The sequence below is a fragment of the Aptenodytes patagonicus genome, chromosome 5 (genome assembly GCF_965638725.1).
Source record: "Aptenodytes patagonicus chromosome 5, bAptPat1.pri.cur, whole genome shotgun sequence".
Lineage (NCBI taxonomy): Eukaryota > Metazoa > Chordata > Aves > Sphenisciformes > Spheniscidae > Aptenodytes > Aptenodytes patagonicus.
Genome location: NC_134953.1, coordinates 26,718,293 through 26,739,159, shown reverse-complemented (window position 1 = coordinate 26,739,159; position 20,867 = coordinate 26,718,293). Strand labels below are relative to the sequence as shown.

General features: G+C 42.6%; 1 protein-coding gene across 2 annotated transcripts in view; it reads right to left on the bottom strand.

Annotated features, from left to right (window-relative positions):
• GRK5 (G protein-coupled receptor kinase 5) overlaps positions 1–20,867 on the bottom strand; it is a 175,385-nt gene that overhangs the window by 24,970 nt on the left and 129,548 nt on the right. The window contains exons 5-9 of one of the 2 annotated variants that reach the window (XM_076339118.1): positions 13,143–13,243; positions 7,955–8,047; positions 4,798–4,861; positions 4,116–4,256; positions 2,798–2,988 (exon numbers count right to left, since the gene is read on the bottom strand). In XM_076339118.1, coding sequence (XP_076195233.1) covers positions 2,798–2,988; positions 4,116–4,256; positions 4,798–4,861; positions 7,955–8,047; positions 13,143–13,243 — 590 coding nt within the window. Of the gene's footprint in view, positions 1–2,797; positions 2,989–4,115; positions 4,257–4,797; positions 4,862–7,954; positions 8,052–13,142; positions 13,244–20,867 lie in introns of those variants that run through there. The other variant, XM_076339119.1, reaches the window with a different exon arrangement.

Below are 20,867 nucleotides of genomic sequence, written 5' to 3'. Positions count from 1 at the left end.
GTTTCAAATGCTGAAGCAACATGGTTGAGGGCATTTCCTATTTATTTTTAAAAATCTATTCCAAATCCCTTAAGAACTATTTCCTTGAAGAACTCAGACTTCATTAGTTACTTCATCTTCCACTCCAGTAGTTATTAGTCCCACTTAAAGCTGTAACTGTGACCAAATGACTAGAATCCTGTGTGCAAGTTGGGATATGTTGTCTCTGAATGAGAAAATGAGAGACTCCACGAGGACTCTGAGAACAGCAGCTCAGTCCTTACAGTCCTCTGTGATTTAGGGCAATTAGGGCAGTCTTTCCTTCCCCACAGGCATCAGTTGTCATTTCTGTTTTCAGATTTCTAGTTCCTCAGGATCAAGGCTGGCTTCCTTTGCATGGCCAACACTTCCAAGTGCCAAGGAGGAACATGATTTTTGTACTGAAATGTCTCGGAGAAATAAAACTCCCCGGTGGACACAGTTACATGTAAGACTACTTCCCAATGGTACAGCTTCCCATATGTAAACTAGACTTGCCTAAATATAATGCAACATAAACTGCTGGCACTGTGCCCATGCTAGAAAGGTGGTGGTACATTGTTTGGCTGTACAGGACAGCATAAACAACTCAATTAATCACGGTGGACAAGGCTTTCCTGTATATTTGTGTAATGCCTAGGACAATGTGATCTCGATGCTGGCTGGAGCTTCCAGGCATGGCTACAGCATATATGTAAATAATTTGTATATTTGTAAAATATATATATATTAAAAATAAAAATTATATATATTTTATTATATATATAAATAATTTGAGGAGAACCAGCTTTTTATGTTTGCTTTCCATGAACAATCGACCCGTTGACCTTTACTAACATGATGGACTTGAGAAATGTAACATTAGTGCAATGTTTGGCAAGGGAATTCTGAATCAGATAAATCTGACTCTGAGCCTGGTTGTTCCCTCGGGTCACGTCCGTAGTGTGCGTCACTGGCCCATGAGATGGGGATGTATTTTCCAACGCTGTGATTTACTCAGAAGCATTTTGTTCATAGAAAATGAAATTAAGTCTGAGGAATAAGTGTTTTGTGATGAATTATTCACCTTGAGAAAATGGTAGCATTTAGCTGCTATATTTTATTGACCTATATAGCACTTCTCATGGGTCCCAAAACATGCTGCGGTATTACAAATTAGGGGTCTCTGCAGATGCTCCTAAAATACTGCTAGAAAATGTCACCTATAAGGATATAATATCATTCGTCACCAAAATGAATGTGCCATCTGAGGTGTAAACTAGCAGCTCTTTTAAGAGTAACATGAGAACAACTGCTTAAGGAAGTAGGATGCCATTTCTCTTAGAGCCACGTACTATTTCAGGTGGCCAGATCGAATTTGTTTTATTAGAAAGTGGCATTAGTTAGTATGGCATTTTACCAGCCATGTTATGAATGTACCAGTCATTTTCATCAATAAAGAATGCTTGTGATCTAGTACTTTTTAAAGAAAGACTATAATACCTCCTAAAACTTTTTTGAATGTGGTAGGATTTTTTTTAAAGAAAAGGGCAGCCAGACACGTCACTCATTATTTGATTTTTCAACTGACATTAAACACTTAATTCCATTTTGTTCCTTGAGAAAAAAAACTCCTTCTTGGGCCAGCGCCAGCTAAAGCAGCATGTTATCTGTCTGCCCTCTTTATGCCAGCTAGCAAGATCTGAGTCACAGTGAAGCAACCAAGTAGCAGTTTGCTAAAGAACTCCTCCAAGGAACAACAATATTTTAATTTCTATGTATAGAAGCATATGCATAATGCTTATTACACATGGGCATATCAAATGATCTAAAGTGTGGCTTAGTTTTTAAAAATAACATATTATTGTCTATTAATCATTGTCCTTGGAAGTTCCTTCATTAATTTACAGGACCTCTTCTGCTGTGAATGCCAGCAATAATAATTTCACAAGCTGGGATGATGAAGACAAACATTAAATGTTGTTTACAACTACATTGGTCATTGATTAAAAAAAATACATCCTCATGGAGTCACAAGAACTCTGTCTGCAATCACCCTGCTTATCCAGCAAGTAAACACTATGATGCCCTGGAAAAGTGCTTATATAGAGCTGCAAGCCAGACTGGAAGCTACGAACTTGAAATTTGTCCTTCTCGAAGCCTGTCACCACTCCGGGCAGCACCCTGCCCGCTGGCTGCACCCGCAGCGGATGGGATGCTGCCAGCAGGACGCCTCCGTTGCGTGGCTGTGAATGTGCTTCCTTCCACGGCTGGCATGCTACGGCCACCATCACGATCCAATCTAGCTAATCGACTAGTTCGTGTCCTAGAGCGTAAATCCATGCCCTGTGTCTCAAACACCCTCTTGTGCTAATTGTGCTCCCTCTGGGATAGGAGAGATGGTTTTTCCACATCTGATAATCTAATCTGCAATATAATCTAACTAATTAAAATAGAGGCTTGAATAGAATGATCTCCATTTCATACCAACTAGAAACTAGATTCCTTAATGAAATCCCTTTAAAGGAACTTTCATAATTTTCTTATGTCACCCAGTGCATGCTGAGGTAGGGTTTGGGGAGCTTTGTGTTAGTTCTGTGTAATTTAGACAGGATGTATTTAGTGGAGCAACTGCTTCCTTCCACGATTACTGAATCATACTGTATTTGTACAGGGCTCTGTGAAATTTCAGCCAAAGCACTGAGGTATCTAAGCTGTACAGCACCACAATGAGTAGGGAGGATGCAGGCAATTCTTTTCTACCCAGAAAAGATGTCCTAAGACTCTAGAGAGTGCTTACCTGTACACAGTATTTTCTCTGTGTAGGTCTTCTAAGCCACAAAGAATCTCTGCTGCATAAAACAAAGCTCTTTCCTCCTCAAAGCCTGGGTTTCCCATGTTGTAGATATGAAACTTCAGGTCACCTCCATTCATTATGGTCAGAACTAAACACAGTGCATCCTTTGTTTCATAGGCATAGGCTAAATTGACCTAGAAAAACATTTGTAGCATAGTTGTGACAGCTCAGTTAGCTGCTAAGAAGAAAGCACTAACTTTTCATTAAAGATTTTCTCTAGAAAAGGGAAAAAATACATTGACCGAATTTGATAGGGGCCTTATTACAATAGCAAACATAAATTTTAAAACTACAGAAAAATCAGATGTTAGGATTTTATAGATTAATTTGTTGAATCCAGCCTACTCATCATCAGAAACCCTCAAGGTTAATGCTCAGATAGCTTCACAGGCTGGACAAACATACTAAATCCAGACATAGTTTTCCACATAAGAGAAATCTTAACAGTCAAGGGAATCTACACCTCCTCTGCACTGTTTTGCTGGATAGCTGTCAGAAACCCATCATCTCAGTAGGTTCCCAGGAAGGCTCAGATAGCTCAGTCCTGTGGTGGTCAAACGGACCATCACTGAGGCACGAAGGTCAGCATCACCCTTGCGAGGCTCTGGTGGGTGCCCCAGGAACGATCAGACAAGCCCAAAGCTACCCATCACTTTTAACTATGTGCCATTGTCTTTGCTTCTGCCAGAGGTAAGTAAGCATCTTGCATCTGTTGTATTCATAGTGTTTCCTAAAATAAGTATAAAGAACATGACAGATGCTGAGATAACACCACCTTTTTTTTTTTTAATCTAAGGCAAGTTTTTAAAGAGACACAAGAGCTGGCAGATCTCAGGAAAGCCCTGTGTCAGGCAGACCAGCTCCACGTCACTGGCTAGATGCTCCTATTAGCCAATCTCTTCTGATCTATTTGGGTTGAATCTCCTTCAGTCTCCTCCAAGCTCCTCTCTCCCAGACACTGGGAATTCAGGTAATCACGCTGGATAAAAATAGCTCAGCCTGATGCAGCCCTGAAACATTCAAGGCTGTAAAATGCATCATGCTCCCATGGTAGTAACAGGCACCTTGTTTGGTGCATTTCTCACAGACCAGAGACTAAAATAAGACTTGGTAAAGGCACATGGAGCAGGACTAAGGTGTAAAGCGAAGGGAGTCAGCTTCTGGCACCTTTCCTGTAGCAGGAGGAGGAGGCATCGGATTCAACAAGAACAGTGCTCAGCAGGTGAGCAGTGAGCTGAGCTCTAGGGAGTTCAATACTCACTACAAACTGACTATTGACTTTTTCTAAAATCTGCTTTTCATTTAGTGCCATGGATTCGCCTTTCCTCTTTTTTATTCTCTTCTTCTCTAATCTCTTGCAGGCGTACATCTTCCCTGTCGCTCGGACTTGGCAAGCGCAGACCTGCGAATTAAACAGAACAATTGCTGGGTAAGTCGAAGCAAACGCTGTGTCTGGGTTGCACTTTACTCCTCACGATCTGATCGGATTTAGTCCTTTTAAGGTTAGAGACGGCGGCGTAGCGAATAAGGCACAGGCGGGGGCAGCTGGGGAACCGACTACTGTTTCCAAACCTGCTGTGTAATACTGGTTTAATTATTTCACTTTCCTCCGCCCGCTTCCTATCCCACCTCCTTTTGTCTGTGCAGATTGTAATCTGCTCAGCTAAAGCCTGTCCGCGCCTCCTCTGACTCTGCTGCCTAGGCAGCGACCTCGAGCCATCAGTAAAATACAAATAAGGGTGTGACCCTAATTCCACTGTGAATGCAACGGTCACATACAAAATAATTCTCAGAAGTGTTCTTTTGAGATTACAGTGTCATGAGAGGTTAAGTAAAACTGTCAGCAATTAATGAAAATCAGCCTCTGTCGCATCAGGCTCCTGTAACCTGCAGTGCCTGAGAAGTAAGAAACACTCTTAACAGAAACTTTCAGAATTTCTCACCTCCCCAAAGCCGCCTTTCCCTAGTACCCTGTACTGCCGAAACGTGTTTTTCGTTACTGGTTGCCTGGAAGAAAAGGAAATTAAAAAAAAAAAAAAAGACACACTACATTTAATGCACTCTCTGTGATTTATTTATTTCAGAGCATACTTTTGAAAAGCAAAATAGATAAATATTATATAATCACATTATTTAAAGGTAATCATATTATATAATATAATATATAATTATGTAATTACATTACTTCAATACTATGTACGGCTTGAACTTTTCAATTCCAACATATTAAGCTGTAATAAAATACAACACATTAGTGAGTCATCAGTATAATTTCTGCTAGCATCTTAGGACCAAGGAGGATTCTGAATCTCCATTATATAGTTTTGGCCTTTGTTAAGCAAAGAGGAGGCCTGAGAGCTTCCAACAAGATATTAATTCTGACGATATATAGGAATTTTGTAAGGGTAGTGCTGGGCTAACACTTTATTGCTTTGCTTGGTCTTCAAGATGAGAAAAAGAGATCCAAAATTCGATCCACCAGAAAATATTTCTGGTTTCTTGACCTTAAACAAAACAGGAAACTGACGTGAAACAAGGGAAGAAACAATCCCAGGAACCGGAGAGGTGGGTTTAGGTCCCGTCCGCAGGAGGGGAGAGCAGGAAGCCGGGCTCCAAGCCCTGGGGTACCTGCCTCCTGGGAAAGCATCACAGGCAAAAAGGGAGGGAAAGCATCTATTTCCTTTTAAGGGCCAAATTAAGGGTTAAATAAGTCTGTCTTTCTTTCTGAGGGCAGAGTGCTCCCTAACGATCACTAGACACAGTCACTATATGATCTTACAGGATTCCCACAAAACTCTGCTCTACCAAAAGGGCTCCAGCCCTACATCTAACTTATACCACATTTGTTATCATCAAAGTTTTACAACGTGACAGAAGAAGAACTCTAGATTCAGAGAGATCCAATTTTGTATCCACCGCTCCATCACTGAAGTTTTACAATTATATTAGCAGTCGATATGAATATTCCTACCAGCTTTGTTTTCCTCTGGCGGGCAGCCAGTCGGCAGAGGGAGCACGATAACATGGCTGTTCCCACAACAGTGATGATGAGGTTGATGACAATAAGGAATAAATGTTAAAGTGAATCATTTCGTTTACGTTCATTATTGTTTTTAAAAGTGGGGGAAGAAAAATACGCAGAAGGCCAAAACTAGAAGAGGAAAAGATGCTATTTTCAGGCTTCTGTGAAGATACTGCAAATGCTACTGGGGTTAAAAGCAACAATTAGCAGCAATAACTACATGCTCAGCAATGTCCCTGGAATAAATGGACTGTTTGACTCCTCCGTTGGAGCCAGCAGGCTGTCTGAAGGAGCTGTTGATCTCTCCGTGCTACTAACATCTCTTTGCTAATCCTAAAAACAGTTCTCCCAGCTTCTTAAGCCGGATAGGCACATCCAATAGCTTGTCACGTTTGTTGGGGGAATGGAAAAAACAAATCCTCAAGGCATTTGAGAAAATTCCTTATCCCAAATGTGAAAATAGATAGGAAATAGTCTGGCTAGAGATGAATCATCTGATTTTTTTTAATTGAAATGGAAGAGTAAATGCTGGATTCAGTAAAGATGGCATGTGGAGCATGTCTTGGCATGAAATGGCTCTCCCCTCTGCCCACTGCTTCCATTCCCTCCTGTGCAGCAGCTCTGTAGCTTTCCAGGGAGAGGAACTGGCTCAGCTCCTTTGATCTCCGAGGCATCATGCTGGTACACACCGCTCATGGATCTGGCCCTAACTCATCTGCCGTAATTAATTCCATTTGTGGAAACTGGGGCTTCTCTCAACTCAAGGTCACTGTTACCCAGCAGTGTATGTCTGCTACAGCCCTCACCGCCAAGGAGAAGGCAAAGGCCCCTTTCCTTGCAAATTAATACCCACTAAGGCTGCCTGGTTATTAAATGTGCTCAGAAATGTCTAGCCAATAAATACGGTGCAAGAACCTATATGGGTGTTTTTGTCTGTTTACAGTGATTTAATAATTGTAATAACTGGTCCAGACAAAAAGTCACCATATTCAGAGCGTAGCTAAGCAGAAAGACAACTGAAGTTGCTGAATGTACTTTAATCATACCTAATGTGCCTAATGTACCTAATACCATTAAATGGCCGAACACTTGAGCTTTAGAAGCCAAAACTGGCTCCCTGGTGTTTTGCGGTGGATTTCTGTTTTATTCTTTACTTCCCTAGTGAGCGGCATCTGTTTCAGTCTTGCTTGGGCACAGTGTTTGCAAACACAAAAGCCAGAGACTCGATGTGTATCTTATGTTTAGCATTCTAGATGCACAGGGGTAGGTTATAAAAAAGTGCAATGTGTCCTTCAAGCTGTGCCATGAGTAGCTCGTTGTGACAAGGCCTACAATGAAATTGGCCACAGACGTTTCTCAGATCACAGGAGATTTGGATTCCTATTTTTTATAGGTTGTAGGTCTTGCTCTATTCACTTGCCGTGCACAAGCATACTGTGCAAAAAAGGTGCCCAAGCTGCTTGCTGGAGCATGTCACCTTCAGGAGTGCGGTGTCCCTGAGAGAGAAGGGAGCGGCTGGAGAGTATTTATGGGTGTAAGCACATTCATGGACGATGAAGGAGCACTATATATATCCCAGACACTAATTGTGCTCGTTGGATGGTCACAGCTGGAGACTCAGCTCATGGTTAAATTGAGTCTAACGCCAACATAACCGTAACTTTTCTATATGGCAATTTCCTGTGGCTAAAGCCATTACCTCTTCGTGAACCTTCTAACAACGAACACTGACAAACAAATGCTAAAATTAGGAAAGCCTTCCTGGAGCTCTCTGGGAGAGCTTCCCTGGAGTACAGCTCAGGGAAATGGGGAATGAGTCTTGATGGACCTTCTTGAAGGAGAACAGTGAAAAGAGGGAGAGAATCGCTGCACAGAGAGGGCCATAAATGGCAAACATTAGGATGAGGCACAGTAATGCTGAAGAAAGGCCGAACTGCCTTTATCTTGAAGGCAAAGGGAGCAAACGTACTATCTCAGCTGTCAGATTTTGACCATATTCTACAGGTTTTGCATGGGAAGTGAAAATAAACCTTTTGTATTCGTTTTTAATTAAAAAAAAAAAAAATAGTCACACTTACCTTTCCAACCACTTCCACTGGAGAAACCTGTCAAAGTACATGCTGTTTAGGTATTCTTGGAATGGTTCCCCACTGAGGTGGTCAAGGACAGATCTATCTCAGATGAAAAGGATATATAAGCATTTTATAATCCTGAACTTGGAGCAAAAGAGAAACAAAACAAGAGGAGAAAATCCAGACTTCTTGTATGGTAGGATCGTTTTACTTCTACTTTATTTTGTACTTTATTTTACTCACGGTTTCAATTTAGGAACAAAGTGCTATGTTTGATGTATTTCATAACAGGAGGCCTTATACAAACTGAATAGTAATATGTACTGGTTATGCTTGCTGAAAATTAACAGGGCGTCTCCCACTGGCTTCAATGGACTGTCCTTCAGGGGCGTCTCCCACTGGCTGTTAGTCACTAGACAACAAATGTCTTTGCTTCTGCTAGTAAATTAACACAACACCCTCAGGAACTGAGCTCCTAAACTTTGGGGGATGTTTACATCTGGATTGAAAATTTCTGGCTGAAGCTCATTTCTGTCAAAGAGGGACCATCAGAGGGGTTATTTTGAGCAAAAAACTCAATTTCAATTCCTGCTATACAGAAGAAGTAATAATTGTCATTAAAGTCAAAGGGCTTTTCCTAACAGCTATGTGTTTTATAGAGTAAAACAGAGGAAAGAAAGTCTGAACATGTGGATTTGTTTATGGATCAAGAATTTTGGGGCTCATGCAGTGGATGCAAAGTCTTTTGCATAATCAAAGGATGAGAGAGTCCCGTGGGAGACGGTCCTGAAGGGCAAACGGGTCCAGGAAGGCTGGACGATCTTCAAGAAGGAAGTCTTAAAGGCGCAGGAGCAGGCTGTCCCTGTACGCCGTAAGAAGAACGGGCGGGGAAGACGACCGGCCTGGCTGAATGGGGAGCTCTTGCTGGGACTCAGGAAAAAAAGGAGTTTACCGCTTGTGGAAGAAGGGGCAGGCGACTCAAGAAGAGTACAGGGATCTCGTTAGGTCGTGCAGAGAAGAAATGAGAAAGGCAAAAGCCCAGCTAGAACGCAATCTGGCCACTGTCGTTAAAGACAACAAAAAAAGTTTTTACAAATATATTAATGACAAGAAGAGAGCCAAGGAGAATCTCCATCCTTTATTGGATGCAAGGGGGAACATTGTCACTGAGGATGAGGAAAAGGCTGAGGTACTCAATGCCTTCTTTGCCTCAGTCTTTAACAGGCAGACCAGTTATCCTCAGGGTACTCGGCCCCCCGAGCTGGAAGACGGGGACGGCGAGCAGGATGAACCCCCCGTAATCCAAGAGGAAGCAGTCAATGACCTGCTATGCCACCTGGACACTCACAAGTCTATGGGGCTGGATGGGATCCACCCAAGAGTGCTGAGGGAGCTGGCGGAGGTGCTCGCCAAGCCGCTCTCCATCATTTATCAGCAGTCCTGGTTAACGGGGGAGGTCCCGGACAACTGGAGGCTTGCCAATGTGACGCCCATCTACAAGAAGGGCCGGAAGGAGGATCCGGGGAACTACAGGCCTGTCAGCCTGACCTCGGCGCCGGGGAAGATTATGGAGCGGTTCATCTTGAGGGCGCTCACAAGGCATGAGCGGGACAACCAGGGGATCCAGCCTAGCCAGCACGGATTCATGAAAGGCAGGTCCTGCCTGACCAACCTGATCTCCTTCTATGACCAGGTGACCCGCCTAGTGGATGAGGGAAAGGCTGTGGATGTGGTCTACCTGGACTTCAGCAAGGCCTTTGACACTGTCTCCCACAGCATTCTCCTGGAGAAGCTGGCGGCTCACGGCTTAGACAGGTGTACTCTGCGCTGGGTCAAAAACTGGCTGGACGGCCGGGCCCAGAGAGTTGTGGTGAATGGAGTTACATCCAGTTGGCGGCCAGTCACGAGCGGTGTTCCCCAGGGCTCAGTACTGGGGCCGGTCTTGTTTAATATCTTTATTGATGATCTGGATGAGGGGATTGAGTGCACCCTCAGTAAGTTTGCAGACGACACCAAGTTGGGCAGGAGTGTTGATCTGCTCGAGGGTAGGAAGGCTCTGCAGAGGGACCTGGACAGGCTGGATCGATGGGCCCAGGCCAACTGTATGAGGTTCAACAAGGCCAAGTGCCGGGTCCTGCACTTCGGCCACAACAACCCCATGCAGCGCTACAGGCTTGGGGAAGAGTGGCTGGAAAGCTGCCTGGCGGAAAAGGACCTGGGGGTGTTGGTCAACAGCCGGCTGACCATGAGCCGGCAGTGTGCCCAGGCGGCCAAGAAGGCCAATGGCATCCTGGCCTGTATCAGAACTAGTGTGGCCAGCAGGAGTAGGGAAGTGATGGTGCCCCTGTACTCGGCACTGGTGAGGCCGCACCTCGAATACTGTGTTCAGTTTTGGGCCCCTCACTACAAGAAGGACGTCGAGGTGCTGGAGCGTGTCCAGAGAAGGGCAACGAGGCTGGTGAAGGGTCTGGAGAACAAGTCTGATGAGGAGCGGCTGAGGGAACTGGGGTTGTTTAGCCTGGAGAAAAGGAGGCTGAGGGGAGACCTCATCGCTCTCTACAACTACCTGAAAGGAGGTTGTAGCGAGGTGGGTGTCGGTCTCTTCTCCCAAGTAACGAGCGATAGGACGAGAGGAAATGGCCTCAAGTTGCACCAGGGGAGGTTTAGATTGGATGTAAGGAAAAATTTCTTTACTGAAAGAGTGGTGAAACATTGGAACAGGCTGCCCAGGGAAGTGGTGGAGTCCCCATCCCTGGAGGTATTTAAAAGACGTGTAGATGAGGCACTTAGGGACATGGTTTAGTGGGCATGGTGGTGTTGGGTTGACGGTTGGACTCGATGATCTTAGAGGTCTTTTCCAACCTCAATGATTCTATGATTTTATGATTCTATTCTATGAAAGGAATAAAAGAATAAAAAGGTCAATCTGCAAATGTGAGAAATAAGTATGTTGCTTGTGGCAGGCAACAAGCAGCCAGAGACCAACAGACATCCCATAAGGAAGGCCAAGGGTTCAGAGCTAAGAAAAGATGGGCTGAGCTGAGAAAGCTGCCTGAGATGAAGGTGGTCATGTTGTTTAACAGGGGGTTGTTGACCTGCTCGTTTTGGTTTTTCCCTTGCTTACTGGGGCTGCTGCATCCACCTCTGCTGGCACCATTGGTGGGGACAAAACTTGGTTTTGGGTGAAAAATGCCCACAAGAAATAAGTATTTCTGTCTTGGTGTATACAGACACTTGGAGTATACAGACACTAAGGGTATACAGACACATTTCTAGTTTTTGCTGGAGGAGGAAATCCTCTCTGAAGGACTACTCTGGTTTGGGAATGGACAATCTATGTCTTACCCTGGGGCAGTTCCGGACCTGAGCAAACAATTCACCATGAATAACATGTCTCCTCAGTTTAGTTCCTCCCTGTTCATGAGCTACTATTCATAGGTTTTTGGAATTTCTCAGCTGTTCAAATTTTTTTTGGTAGTAATTCTTGCACCATCAATTTAGAACAGGCAGTTAATTGCACATATTCAGTATTCAGAAGTCAAATTGTTGTCTTCATTAGCTTTTATTGGATACAGATCATACAGTTTCCCCTAAGTGGATTCAAGCTTACAAAATAAAATAAAAAGTAAGTCTTAATGAGCTTTAACAAATGACCAAATTCAAAGCCAAAATTATAGGGGAAGTTGGAGGGGGGCAGAAGCAGACAGTCAAAATATTAAAGGTCAAAGCAGAAGTTAGAGTTATATATGCATTTCTCTCACAGACTGATCTTATCTATGAAGTTGTGTCTGAAACTCATCCCTGTTCCTGCTCCTACAGGATAGCAAGCTTCATATTTGTATGTATGCCTCCCTTTTTTGGTCTGACTGTGAACTCTTCCAAAATTAACATTATTCAGTACATTTAGTAAATACCAACAACAACTTTTTAAAACTTCCTTTTGACCCCATTTCAGTCCATGTGAAATGATCAGCATATTTATTACCAAGGTCTCAATCCTGGCTCATTTATCCGTTTCAGTTGAGACGAAGGAATGGCTGTCGGTGAATACGAGCCTGAATTAAGTGGTGTCCAACGCTAGCCTATTCCATTCAGTTAATGAAAAGCTGCACGTATTTTAAAGAACAATAGCTGCCTTTCACCACTTGTTTGCTTTTTAGTTCCCCTCTTTGGCAATAACAAAGTGCATTTTAGAGGGAACTGTCAGCTTTCAAACCGATTTGAGAACTGGAAACAGGCATCAGGGGGGTTTGTGTCGAGCACAGCTCTGCCTTTGTCATTGGGACTGGCACACACAACTGGTGCGAGTTATACCAGCATCTCTACATGACACCAGACCAATGCAAGGAAATTGGTTATGTTATAAGAGAAGGCCAGAAATAACCCTCATCTCCTACCAACGCAAAGAATAACTGAAAACAGAAAAGGTCAATGAATTGAGTCAAAACAATGAATGACAGCGGAGCGAATTTTACAAATCCCCATTACATCATCCAGGGAAAACAAACCCTGCTCAGCCAGAAACCACATGGGCCAGCTTGCGATGATCCCTCCTTTTCATATTTTTATTGGTTTATGATCTACTGGCATGAATGTACTTGGGTCAGTGTTTGCAAATGCAGATTGCATACCTGGAGCTTTAGCACATAATAGTACAAATCGCCTCGCCGCTACAAAAACTGATAAGCCTTTTCCCAGACAAAGGATGAAATAATGCATGATCGTTTGAACGCCACAGACAGACAGAAAGCATTAAAAAAGCCCCATTCTCCTAGTGAAGATTTTCTGGAAAAGCCATGCAGAGCAAGTTTGCACATTCCTCTGTCTAAATGGACTGTATAGCCACTTAATTTTTATTCACTTTGAAACAGAGATGTTTTCTTTGGATACATTATCATTGTAGCTCTTTTCACACAGCATGAAATCCATGGCTGGTTTACTTGGCTAGAACACTCTGTCAAATACCTGAAACACTAAATGCCTGTGTGTAGTGTATATAATGGCATGGAAATATTTATTATATTTTGCTCAGATGAAATTACTTCACTGCTTGTCAGCAATGCCTCTAGGATTATGAACATAAACTGAAGATACATGCTTCAGGTTCAAACTGAAATGTCTCTCTTTACCTGACACATTCCTTACAAGCTGCTGACTGCAGCCCTGCGATCTTTGGGTATCAAGTTATACTTACTTTGTACAGTGAGAAAATAGCTCTTTGCAGGGGCTGTTTTCGAGTTTCTCCTCTGTCTGTTGGATAAGATCTTGACTGACTTCGGGAACGCAGGCTGGAGACTGGGGAGAGAAGAGAGGGGCACATTATCTCTGTGATGAGGTGCAGATTCTCCTCTCTTAACATGTAAAAGACACATTCATTATTTATGCCCTGAGCTGCTTCCATTCAATTCCAGTGGTTGTGTAAAAGCAAAGGAGCTTTACGTCAAACAGCAGTAAAATAGGATACCGTGGTAACTCGCTCCACATTCCTCTCTATCCTCACATTGCTTTTTTGCCTTCTCCTGTACCTTCACCTCCTTGCCCAGCCTCATGAATATGCAGGACACACTCCTTGCCAATTCTTTGAACTGCTCCCTTGCATCCCATGAAAAATGTGCTGGCCTGAACTGTGTACAGGCCATTCTCTTAAACAAAAGAGAATTTGCCCGGTGTTTTCACTTCATTGATGATTCATTGTGCTGTCTGAAAAATCCATCTTCTTTTTTTTTTTTACCAGCAAAGGAAAACAAGAGCAGAGCATTGGTATTTATTGATTTATATATAAATAATATAAGAAGATGCTCGCAAAAGTGTCTGGACACCTTAATTCATCATTAGAAGGACAAAAATAATCCAGCAATTTTAAAATAATCATGTCAAAAAGGAACTCTGCCAACCAAGCACATAAACTCTTTTCATCCTCTCCTCCCTTTAGAGAGAATGTACATTCAGTCCCTTCAAAAAGCCCTTAGCAAAGAGTGGTCTTTTGCAGTATGCCCTGATGGTTAACCAGTTTACGACCTTTGGGACTAATTATCTATAAAGACAGTTTTTAGATAGTCCACATTCTTACTCATTGACAGTATACTGTAATTATATAAAAAAGTGTATATGCATGTGTGTGTGTGCACGCGTGCGTGCCTATTTATAGACATTTCTCCCATTGACATGAAAGCCCCTTTATATAACCAATCGGATTTGGGTATTTTCAATAACTCCAGCCATAGGTGACAAAATCCTCTTTCCTTGCAGAAGCCTTAACACTCGGTAAGGTTCCTCATCCACGGCCACAACCACCAGATGTGCTGAGGTGGTGGGTCACAGAGCATCATCACTCATTCCTGAGCAGATGTTCTCATTAACTCACCCTTAGTTGGGGATATCTTGGCAAGCATTGAAATGCATTGCAGGCGGAGTTCAAAAACACTGGAAATGAGGACAGAGGAAGGGGCAGAGGTGGAGCCAGAGAAAATCTCCAGCATGGTGAAAGCTGAATTAAGTCTTTTATCTTTTCTTTCCCCCTGCTGAAATGTGAATATGATCCTGGTTGTGACATGAAAAAGTAAGTTTGTTCCACTTGAATGTTTTTAAATAGGAACATGGTTTACAGAACTGTCTGTGCATGCTGCGTAATGCAGTCTCACTGTTCAACCTTGACAGACAATCTGCAGAACATGCTGGATATCTTTGACCTCACTGAAATATGTCCTCATTTCCTCCATATATTCCTCCATTTCCTCAGCAAAAGATATCTAGGGAACACCCACTTTTAATAGCAGACAGAGTATATTGCTAATAACTAAGAAGTCTCACAGTTTCTTGAGAGGTAGATGAGCCCGCACATTATCGTCTGAAAGATGAAGAGACTGAGACGAAGCCAGGTTTTCTCAGCTTGATTGGCCACCGAGTTTGACAGGAACTGAGAACTGTAGGACAAGTCTCAGTAAATCAGACAACTTACAGAAATTCCTAACTGTAGATGTCCATGACTAAATCTAAGTCCCGGTTTTAGTTCAAGAGAGTAAGTAGAGGCAAGAGTGAAGCAGTGAAAGAACTAGGAAAAAAACCTGAAAAGTCCTCTTTTCCAGTCTTACAGCTGCTACATTGAAACTACTGGGGAAAAAAAAAAAAAAGAAAAAAGGCTTTTAAAGGAATATTCAGATAGGAACCAAAGCCTAATGATTAGCAGTGTTTCAGTTGATTTGGGCTAGGAACCCTATGAATTAATGCCTGTACTTTATACTTTGCATACTCAATGGGGTGTGCTACACAAGCTCATCAGCAACCCAAAGCTTGTATGTGGCTGCGTGAGTCCACTGCTCTGAGACCTGATTATCTTGAACATCTCTCTGATTTATAGGGTACAGAAACACCATTGAACTCCATAGTCTTTGTACTGCTGTGAATCAGGAGTGTCTTTTCTGACGTGAATGGAGCTGCACTTAAGTAAAATTGATACTAGTGCCTCTAAATGAAGTTACTACTAAATAAGTCTAAGATTTGTTCAACATTTATAGGCCAAAATTGGGATCCAAAAGCTAAGTGCTAAACCCCATAATTAGGCATTTAGACCAAGTGACCTGATTCTTGCTCATGCCAGGCAACTTCATTTCCCAATGAGAGGTAAGCTGCCTTGAGGTTAGTGTTGAAGTTCATGCACATGATGTATTATTATAGTAATAATTCCATCATATTTTGTCTGAGATCAAAGTACATTTAAAAAATAAATTATAAGCATCAGCTAAGTCTTTTTCATAGAAAGGAAACAAAATTCTTATAGGGAAAGGGGAGAAGAATGAGCAAAAGAAACTGTAAGACAATGTGGGAAGTATTTAAAAATGGCACGAACTGTTATTCCTCTCTCCAGGTTTGTGGGAGATACAGTCACCACTTGGTTTTTCAAAACCACTCACTGCTGACCTTTGAACCTTTCTTCCTCTGGACAAATTGAGAGTAAGCTAACAATATCACGGTAGGTAAAGACATAAATACACTGACATTCTGTACATGGACTAAAGCCTTACAGTGTAGTGCAAACAGTTTACTAGACCACTTCCCTTTCTGTAACAAAAAACCAATTTTTTCACAGGCTGATCATTTCCAAAGGTTTTGTAGGACCCACAAAACATTCTGTGTCATTATGCAGCCCTTCATAGTGTTCAGGGCAGAGCAGCTGCACCACGTGTATGGGAGGAGCATACCCAACCCTTTCCAACTCTGCATACAGTTCTAGGGAGCCTTTGTGTGATCCTTCCTGAGATTTTCCTTGAGACTTCATAGTTCCCACTGCTCCCATTAAATACCCATGACTGCCATTTTCCCTGTTTGAGTACTGTGCATACCTACAGCCTTCGAATGTTCAAACAAAGCCAGAAACAATTACAAGCCAAAACCCGACCCACCAACGTACTTTTGCTCCCCTGGAGAACAATTAGGTAGCGCAGGTTATAAGTGCAAGAAAGCATTTGGATCTCAAGAGCAAAAGCTTCCAAAGGTAACACTTTGGCCACTTATGGAAGAAAAAGTTGCTATTTCCCTGGAGAGGTGCAAAAGATTTCTGCAGCCCCGATGAAATGGTTATTAACGCTGTTCTCCTAGTGCATTATGGGTAATGGCTGTAAAAGCAATTACAGGGGAACAGAGACACCTTTTTGAACATATTAAATGTCCTGCGGCAGCTAGGAGAGCCATACACCGTGATTAAGACCATTACATCTGAGCGTGTGACAAAGAATACTCTGCTAATTCTTCAGAAACACCTGAAGAAACCTGTTACATTTTCCTGTATTCAAAACAAAATGCTGGGTAGTTTTAACAAGTACAGTCCTATATTTTCCCTAATGGCTATTCTGTTTCCTGAAGGCAAAGAAAGTGATTCTTGAGCTCACTTAGGCTAATGTAAATCAGAAATTATGCCAGTCAAGTCAACAGAGTAACACTAGGGTACAGCTGATGGAACCGAAACCAGATTCATGGCCCAAGACTCTGGCAGTGCGAAAAGTGCGTAATTGATCCAACAACAAAAATTTCTCTCATCACGTTATCCTTTTTGACCAGACAGTTTAATAAAAGTCCAAAAGTCCAAACTACTTTCACCAGGTTTTAATCAAAATCTCCTATCTCCTGTATCTTCTCATTTATGGCCAGAAACTGAAAACCTTATAAATATTTTGCCGGCAAAGCAACATCTCAGTTTTATGATGCCCTCTTGTTTAATTTTTAAGAAAAGAATGCAACTAGGAATTGGATTAGTGATTATCTGAGAAACAAGAAATGGCTATTCAGTTACTTCTGAGTGCCATTAACACATTGAGAAAAATGTCTCCACTTCTGAATTTTGTTTTTTCTCATTTAAAAGACAAAAGAGATCCTCCGAGCTGCTCTTCCATTTCAATAAATGGCATGAAAACAGCTGAGATGTCACACGCTTGTTCAAGGTTAGTTGTGTTCATGTCCACAAAAATTTGGAGATTGCTGTTCCTTCCAAATTAAGCCTCTGGGCCTGCAAGATGCTTTTCATATTTTGCTGAGGTTGAATGCAGCTTCTCCCCCCCTTCCTCTCCTGTTCACTAGGATGCAACCACGGATAAACAGCATGGTGGCTAGGTTTGAAGCTGGATGCAATATCACCCATAAATACCAGGTTCTTGGTGGGAACTGAGAGCGTTGCAAGCCGAATGCAATCTGGTCTTTCCTGCACTGGCACAGTTGTCCCTGGCAGCCTGAATGCCAGGAGACCCATACCACACAGCTCTGTGTGTGCTGCATCTGGTACCGTCCATGTCCTGGCACTCAGCACCTCACTGAAGTACTGAAAAGAAGCGAAATCTGATTCAGATCAGATGAAAGCTTCCAGGCTGTGTAACTCCCCATTATCTGTTATTTTGAATGTCATGTTGCATCACTATACTTTAGAATGTAAACTCTCCTTTTCTGACAGCTCTGTAAGTTTTGCTACAGGCTGCTTCACTCAGCCCTTCAAGACAGTATTTGTTGACCTTCACTGAACAGGACAGCAAAAAAATAAGCCTTCTCATAAAATCATCTCTATACGTTTGCCGTGGTACTTAAAACGTTTCTCTGATGGTGTTTCCTCTGTGACTGGACTGATCTTTTGTTGATCTATCAGCTAATCAAATTCTTTATAAAACAAGCTGAAATGCTGGCAGTACCAAGGGAGACATTCAGAAGACCTTCTCTGATTATTTTACTTTTTCATTAAAACATGTTATTTGTTCTAATTTTCCTTAAGACAGAACTTCCAAATGTTTAAAATGTATGACTTTGGTCAAGATGTAGAGCACTGTAGGTGTTGCCTCCAAGTCTGTGGAAGTGAAAGCAGGCAGCCAGCTAGCAGAGATTTGCAACTTCAGTGAGCATTTTCCTGACAACCCAGCAGTTGGGGTTAGGTTTTCTGAAACCGGGGTGGGGTGAGTAGCAGGTGTCCCTGTGTAACTGACTCCAATTATTTCCGATAGCTGTACGGAGCCCAGAGCAGATGCACACACAACACAAACCTGCATGTGCAGAGTTGGTTTATTCTGTGCAACCCTGCTGTTGCTGTGGGAAAAGTGCCCAAATGACAAAGGGAACTGAGAGGGATGTGCTGAGACTCCAGCTACAGACGCTTATCCAGTTGGCGTCACCACCATTTGAGAAAGCTATGGAGAGCTGACAAGAGCAGCAAGTGTGTGGCGGGTTGAGAAACATGCTTGGGAAAAAAAATGCCAAAGGCAAGCATTGAGGAACTAGATTTGTTTAGTCTGGAAAAGTAAGAGTGAAACATGATAAAGGTCTTTTAATATAGAAATGTTTTTAATAAAAAGGGCAGGGATCAATTATTCTGCATGTTCTGCTCTACACTGGGGGAATGATGAGAAGGAATCCACTTAATTGGACATGAAGACTTTTTTTCTAATTTTCCACACAGGGAAGCACAACAGGAATATGAATATTGTGGAATCTGTTCTCGGAGATTTGAAACACCTCTGAGGCAGACAGACATCTGTTGATGATCTAAGTGTATTTGATCTCTCCTCAATGCAAGACACTCCTGAGCCCTCTCTCAGTCCTTTGTACCAATGATTTTGCAAAACACTGGACTCTGTAAGACACAGGCCCATGGCATGGCCCTGAGAACAGATGAGGAAGAGAGTTTGTATGCTGAGTGCTCACCAAAGGAAACCTGGAGCTCTGAGCAAAGGAATAAGTATCTTTTTTGCAAATGAACAGTCCCGCTGGAAAGACACTTGTCTCAATCACCATTGTCTCTTACAAAAAAGAAATAGCTTGCAGAACCCTGAACTTCAGATCAGAAAAAGGGATAGCATTGACTTTGGTCAGACTGACTTTGCAAGAAACAGAGCAGGTCCTTAGTCTGGAGGCAATTCTTTATCCTTACACAGTGCCTTTCATCTAAGAACCTAGAAATACTAAAGCTTCATTGCATGATTAAGCCTTCATGAGCTAGGTGGCAATCTCACAATATTTTATGGAACAGTGAACAGCGAGGTTAAGAGTTGTGTTTTGCAGAAGAGTGATCATCATCTGTGACTGAAATCAAAGAAGTCTCACTGAGATAAATGAAAGCTAGAGATGCTCAGATTCCTCAAATGAGTCCATTTGTAGCTTGCAATTAGTGAATAAGGAACAGAAGCCTAGAAATACAGGCTTTCATTTTATACCAACTTTTGCCAGTGGATGTGAGTCATCACTGTATCTTAAAGCATGACTGTTCATTACTACAAAAAATGTATGAACCAGAAAGATACCACACTCTTCAGAATGAATAGACTTTATGCAAACTTTTGTCATAAACACAACTGCTTTCCTGGCAAGTTTCAGACCTGCAGCCATGATATTGAAACACGATGAGTTATTTTAAACGTCACTTGCATAAAACAAATAATGTGCAGCATATGTTATGTCTCAGGTTATGAAAATATTCCACAACAAACTAGCTTAAAACAATTAAAAATATTTCAGTCAATGGACAAAAGTTCAAGCCATAACTTCTCTTGAGCTGTCTCCGGTTCCAAGCACTTCTGTCTTAATGTTATGTGTATTTTCAGATGTTGACAGCAATTTTCCACATATAATCTATTTGCAAATCTCCACACAGATTTGCTACTAGTAGAGACCTCAAAACTATGGAAGAAACAGGCTAAAATGAACTTTGGTGTGAGATGGTGTATGATGGGGTGGGAACAGTTCATACAAAAAATCCTGGAAATACTGGCTTCATCCAGTTGTTATATTGCTGCATTTGATTTGCTCTCACACGGCTGTGACCCAAGACCAGCAACGGAGAGCAATGGTTTATGTCAGGGATGGGAAGTCTGCCACATGCAATGCCATTCCTGCTGTTGCTTTTGCAGAGTCACATCCTTCTCTAGATGTTTGAGGAAGGCTCAGCTAGCAGGGGAGTAGTTACCGGGACAGGTAGCAATGGTATGACTATCAGTGGTGACTGTCCTCAGTCCTTTGAGGTGAACACTCATAAGGAGTCATAAGGAGGACTGTAATCAGAGCAGTTACTAGAAAAAAGGAGAATAGATAGATATATGCAGCTCATGCTGGTAGGCGCAAAATAAGGGAAAGACAAGTTTATGTGCTTGGGTAATGCACGTTTTCAAAGGGGAAAGGTAATGGGAGGGAAAAGAGAGACCATGAAATTGTGCTGCTTTGTGCCTCCAAGGCTGATCTGCTACTTGTGGCTAGAGATTCACCCCAAGGACTGGCCTGTGGTATCTCCACTGGGGTCTGCACTGCTGCCCTCAGAGCAGGAACACGCCAATGCAAGGCACAGCCCAGGCTCTGCTTGCCCCACCGCAGCGAGATGTCCGGAGCCACTTTGGGTGACTCTGATGTCCCCCCACCTCCCCGCTTTGGGCAGGGACAGGCCAGTGCCAACTGGGATTCA